Genomic DNA, 6,533 nt, shown 5'->3' on the forward strand with positions numbered 1-6,533 from the left:
AACATACAAAAATGCGAGTTCTTGGTACCAGGTACATGAAGTAATATGTGGATCAAGGTTAGTGAATCTGATTAATGTTTTTCCTTGCATTATTAGCTCAAAAATTATTTATCAGTATAATAATAATAATAATAATAATAATAATAATAATAATAATAATAATAATAATAATAATAATAATGATAATGATGATGATGATGATGATGATGATGATGATGATGATGATGATGATGATGATGATGATAATATCTTTTTAAAACGGAAAATACTTGTAATGGATCCCATTATTAGGGCCCATAAAAAATTATTAGTTTATCACCCTATCAAAGAATTAAAACTGATGAGGGAGGGAATTTTTTTTGTTTTTTTTGTTTTTTGTTTTTTCGCCAACTTAGCCCCCATTTACCGATGTTCACAAGAAAATCAATGGTTAGGGACACATTTATAAAAATTCATAAGAATGGAATCAAATTATTTTTTTTATGGGGCCTTATTGACTACAGGATCTTAAAATTATTCATTCTGATTGTCCGAAATATATCAATTTTAATTCCTTTCCATAATTCCATAAATAATTTATCTTAATAAGCAATTTTTCATAGACATGGTACCACTTTTGACATTTTGTTTGTCTTTCATTTTTAATTTTAAATTTATTTCATTTGTTGCTCACGGCTTTGTTTAGCATAAGTTGAACACTTTATTTCTAAATTGTTTCTTTATATGGCTACTTATAAATTTACTTCATTGTCTTTAAACATTATTAGTTTAGATGCACCACTATTATTATTGTGTGTGCCGCCGATCTTAAGTTATTCCTAATAAATTGATTGATTGATTGATTGATTGATTGATTGATTGATTGATTGATTGGGTCTCTTCTTAAGTCTTGACTTGACATGAATAGCGCTCTCTATACTTTACAAACGTTTGGGCTAAAAAAGTGTCTGGAAAACCGGCAACTTTTAGCAGCAACCAACAACATTTATTAAAGATCGACTTGATCAACTCGACTTGAAAATATTTCGCGATTGGCCCGTTTCGTCGTTCTCAGAGTAGATCACGAAACTTAATTTTCATCAAATTTCATTGTAGTATCAGCCTTACCAGGTAAGCGTATATTAAAGCGACATGTCTGTTTTATTATATATATAACTTAGGTTGTCACTGCTATATTTTATTTACTTTATAATTAGATAACTTGTTGCCTATATGAATGAATGATTGCTCTAGCTAGGCTTGCTTGTCGGCAACTCACCTTGTCTGAGCCGAGGCGTAGGCAGCTAGTGTGGGGTGTGGGGAGGCGGGGCTACCTATGCTAGGCGGCCTATGCCTCCTTCCCTATGCCTCCTCCCTTTCTTGCATTTAGTTATTAGTTAGGCCTAGGTCCGTTTAGTCGTTATTTAGCGGCGGTGTAGACGGACTGTATTGTTAGGCTAAGTTCCATACAAATGACCAAATGATTCAGTCCATGATACTATATATGTAAAGTTATAAAATTGTTCAATGATTATTTTTATGTCATCATTCAACAACAAGGGGCTTGACAAGGCCAACTACTAACTAGGGCCTACTAACTAGCCTAGTAATTCATCCTACACTACCAGCAATTTTAAGATCAAGATGCCCTATCACCTAAACAAAAGGCCTATGACCCTCTGCTGTAGGCAAAATAAAACAATTTACTAACTAAGAGAGAAAAAAACAGAAATTTTGTAGCTAATTTTCAGTTATATTAAGATGTAGTTTTACCTATGTATGGTTTATTATTGTTTAAAAAAAAATTCTGCAGCAAATTGAAGTCTCTAATGCATTGGTCATATAAATAAATGGAACGCTCGATTGATTGATTGATTGTCGGTAAATTTAAGTCTGTAACACATTTATCTACTTTTTTCTTATAATATACAGTAATAAATAATACCAGTATTGTAAATTTTAAACAATCATGTTAGTCAAGATCGTCTGTGCTCTCACTAATTGGTTTATGTTTTAGACAGAACTAATAACATACCATGCTGTGTTAGGTCAGGTCCTAATTGTCATTTTGGGATAATTTTTCTATGTTGATTTTCCTTTGTCTCTCTTTCCTGCAATCTTTACTGACACTTATAAATTTTCATTCCCTTATTTCCTCATTACATGCTAAAAAAAAATCTGCCATTAACAGAACATTTTGATCACTTTCCTCTTTGTAGAGGCTGCTTTTTGGAAGACCTCCAGGTGTATATACTATTGTAGGCCTACAGTATATTAATTAATTTAAGTTCAGTTTTATTTGTTTATATTTGTGCGACCTTTAAAGAGGTCAATTTAGTAGCCAGATAATGTTCTCCCATTGGAACAGTTAACTTGTAGTAATACGGTAAATAACATTATGCTGCCCTCAATTAGACCATAACTTATCGTTATGCTGGCATGCGTCGCGCGCATAAGAGAGTTTTCCTATACGTATACAGCACAGTGTTAAAGAATAGAAGTTTGGTGTTTAACATACTGTACATTTAATGAGTCAACTATCATTAAAGAATCTATTGTTTAACTCTGGAGCGAGTGCAGTTTTCCGTCCTGAGGTTTGTTACTGTATAATCGAAACGTAAGTTTGCAACACCTCTTAACCATCAAACTACGAAATACAGGCAATAATAATAAAAATAACAATATAGGCAGGCAGTGTAATTTATTTATTCAATGTTTGTTTTAATAAATACTGGATTATCAAATGTATATTATTATTAATATTATTACTGATGATAACATATATCATCATCAAATCCATATTTTTTAATTCTGGGGAGTGCAATTTTCAATTCTGCGGTTTGTAGAATCGAACAGAGAGATTGAAACACCTCTTATTTATTTATTCAAGACTCATCAGTGTGTCAAACACCAACAATAGTGTCGCCATAAAAATATAATATGATATAAAAATATATGTCTAAAGATAACCACCAAACTACAAAGTTCAGGCAGGCAATGTCATTTATTTATTCAATGTCTGTTTTAATAAATATTGGATTATGAAATTTATATTATTATTATTATTGATATGATAACATGTATCATGACCAAATCAAGATAAAACTGGTTTAAACAAGATTTATGAGGATTATCCGATATTAAGTTTTTGAATCAAATTTGGTATTTGTCAAGTGACCAGTTATTCTTTGGCCACACCTTACAGTATTATCTTGCAAGTCATTCTTCCTGGTAGCAGCATTGATAGTAGTGTACTTTGTCGTGCAAGGTTATTAAAGCTCTCAGGCTTGAATAGTTCCTGTTTCATTCATTGGGTTTAAGCATTAAGTCACAGTCCAGCAGCTTTGAAAGAGTATCTAAAATAACTGGCTGAAGGGAAAATTTCTTAAATAAATACTGTTTTGAATGGTACCTAGCACCTTTGCTTACAGTATACCCTGTCGTTTTATTCAATTAAGTCACACAGCCAACTTCCATTGAGGCACAAATCAAAACAAATGAAATAAAAAAATCTCAAGATGTCGAAGAATAGGAACGGCAAATATTTTTGCATGATTGTAGAGGAAATATTTCTTATATTCAATAGAAAGTTTAGTTTATGTCGGTCATTATCCATGTTTTTGTCATGTGAAGTAACATGAAATTATGAAAGCATTTTAAATTTGAATGTTACTACTGTATGCAATCTTCAATTCCCTTTAAAAAGAATTTGTACATTTTCATTACTTTTGCGAATAAATACTTAAATTTGATATGCACCCTAAATAATACCAGCAGAAGCTGCTATCAGAGGTTTGTGTAAATTATTTCCTATAAAGTGCTAGGATACTAGTTTTTAATTCTGAATGTTTTCCTTACGTAACATTGCTCTATTTACTAACAATTGAAAATTTTTTTAAATCTAACAAAATATATTTCTGATGTTGATGTGGAACTTCATAGCAATTTAGGGACATAAATATAAAATAACATTCGGAGGTAAAACTTTCTGTTAGTGATAAAATCAGGATCAATTATATTTGAATTAAATTAACCAATTATAAAAACAAGCACTTAACTGCGTTGTATGACCTTTGACCGACGAATCCAACGTTGTTGCCTGTGAGCTTTGGACACAGTGAGTGGCTGGCTTTAAAGCCAGGTTCAATAATAATAGTTCAAATAGGAGGAATAGTCTTTAAAAAAATGATTCAGATTTGTGATATCCGTAAAATAACTGATAGGGCGAGACTTTTTTTATTCCTTGTTTCGTGAACTTATTTTTTTAAAGGTCATCAGAAAAAAGCAGGAAAAAAATAATAAAGTTTAGTTTTTTCATTTAGCAAATAGTTTTGCCAAAAACATCTATCCGGAGGAGAAAATAAAAATAAAATTTTATTGATAAATGTAGTAATGGGATGATTAAGTGCTTTAAAGTTATATAATTAGGAAGAAATATACATGTCTTATCTTTGGAGATTTCAAGGCAGTGGAAGGTATTATAAAAATAAAGAAAAAGTTGTATTTTTTTCTGAAATTCATAAAATAGTGTTCAAAGCTAACTTAGAATCGGAAACCATGGCAATCTGGTTTAAGATGGCTTTCCTGCTTATAAAAACAAAATTATTCTCAGTGTCCTTGTTGCGAAGATATCAATTTATCCACTTCTGATTGGCTAAGGGTTTTTGTATAATTACTAATCAGCTTGTAGCTACTTGAAAGGTTTGATGAGCCAGGCAGTGGTATTTGCATCCTGGTAATCACTGAACTGTCATTATGTTTTGTTGGTTGTGAAAGTCTTCCTTCTTATTGGAGGCTTCAACATTATTCAGTTAAAGACACCTTTTGTTTGTATACAAGGCTACACTTCAATTAATTCATGTGTACTGACATTTTCTAACACTTGGTTGCCTCTGCTCAGCGATACTTATTGTTGGATTTAAAACATTCAAGCTTAGGATCAGATTTTCTCTATACGTGTACAGTACTATCATATTTAATGTTTAATATTTACAGTAAGTTTTCTTATAATTGATTTTTTTATCTTCTGTTCTGTTCCTATATAATTTTAGATGAGTAGGCCTAATGTTTTGTTCATTAGTGATATTCGTTAGTATTGCTTGTTTTAGAATTTGAGTCTAATAACCTAGAGTATAAATGATTTGAATTAGTGAGTAGAGTTGATTTTTTAAAATTATGCTGTACTATTGTACAGTACAGTAGAGTGATTTTGTTTTTGTTAATGAATATTAGATAAATTCATTAGATTATTAGGCAGTATAAAAAATACTGTAAGTGGATTGTCCGGCCAACATTTTTTGGGTCTTACTATATTCTAAATTTTAGGCGTAATATTCTGTGAAAATTGTTCATTCCCTCGTCCCTGTACACCCGGGCCCTCCTCTCGGACGAGATGAGTTATTTTTATTTATGGCGAGTCGGTTTTTGGTTGGTTTTAGGTGTCGGTCTGAGTTGTCTTAATGATTATATTTTTTTACCCTGTTACAATAATTTTTTAACTAAATAAAATGTCATATAAATGTTAAATTAATTAGTGAATTATTTATTTTTGTATTTGAATTCATAACTTAATCTATAATTCAATTAACTTATAGTAGATTTATTCTATTTTTTATTTGTTTGTAGTATTTTAGATGTAGTTTTAATGTTTTTCTCCCCTTTTGTTTGACTTATTCATGTTAATGTGAGATTGCAATAAAGTTCTTCATATATTTCTTATTTTGTATTGTATTTGTGTACCCTCATATTAAATTTGATTATTTTCTACTGATAAGGATAGTCATGCACTCCACACTTGACATCAATAAATTGGGGAATTTTTTTGTTGTAGCTGGTAGATATTTTAAATTTAAAAGTTGCAGGCCTGTCATCAACAATTACATTTTGTTTACATATTTTAATAAACTTGTTGATATCAATTTAATTTCTCTCATTGGCCAAGTTGATTTGATTTGAATTTATATCATAACAAATATTTTTACACCATCTATTTGTAAAATGTTTGCCAATAAATCTTTTACTTTTCATTAAATAGACCGAGTAACCATGAACCAAGTGGCTCGCTTGAAGTGTCCATTCCTTGGCCGGCTGCCCAACGGTTTTGCCAAACGGGCCGGCAGCTCTCTGTTCAGCTATGCGGAGAGTTGCCCCGTTATGACTCAAATGCTTGCCCGACATGCATCCAGTAAGCAGATGGATAGTGAAGGTACGATTGTAATATATGTTCATTTTTATAATTTACATCAATCAATCAATCAGTGAATCAATGATATACTATACAGTACTCTATATGGTATATTTTAATATAATTTTTTAGTATTTGTTATGTAATGTGTTTTACAGTGTTGTCATTTTTAGTACTGTGTACATCAGTGTATGATCCTTATTTTAAAATCTGAATCATCACCATTCAAAAGATCGTCATTATCCTTAGACCTTATCATCATTATATCATCATCATCTTCATCATCATCATCATCGTTATCATCCTCATCACCATTCTCATCCTTCTCATCATTATCATAATCCTCATCACCATCATCATCATCATCATC

At 31.0% G+C, this 6,533-nt stretch overlaps 1 protein-coding gene across 3 annotated transcripts in view; it reads left to right on the top strand.

The window, feature by feature from the left end:
* Positions 1 to 961: 961 nt before the first annotated feature.
* LOC117110854 (5-aminolevulinate synthase, erythroid-specific, mitochondrial-like) overlaps positions 962 to 6,533 on the top strand; it is a 17,249-nt gene continuing 11,677 nt past the window's right edge. Inside the window, exons 1-2 of one of the 3 annotated variants that reach the window (XM_033253704.1) lie at positions 962 to 1,110; positions 6,014 to 6,184. In XM_033253704.1, coding sequence (XP_033109595.1) covers positions 6,025 to 6,184 — 160 coding nt within the window. In that variant the 5' untranslated portion in view covers positions 962 to 1,110; positions 6,014 to 6,024. Of the gene's footprint in view, positions 1,111 to 4,710; positions 4,974 to 6,013; positions 6,185 to 6,533 lie in introns of those variants that run through there. The other 2 variants (XM_033253697.1, XM_033253691.1) reach the window with 2 other exon arrangements.

Source organism: Anneissia japonica, unplaced genomic scaffold, assembly GCF_011630105.1.
Source record: "Anneissia japonica isolate Jap-2015-1 unplaced genomic scaffold, ASM1163010v1 scaffold1511_len2985839_cov193, whole genome shotgun sequence".
NCBI lineage: Eukaryota > Metazoa > Echinodermata > Crinoidea > Comatulida > Comatulidae > Anneissia > Anneissia japonica.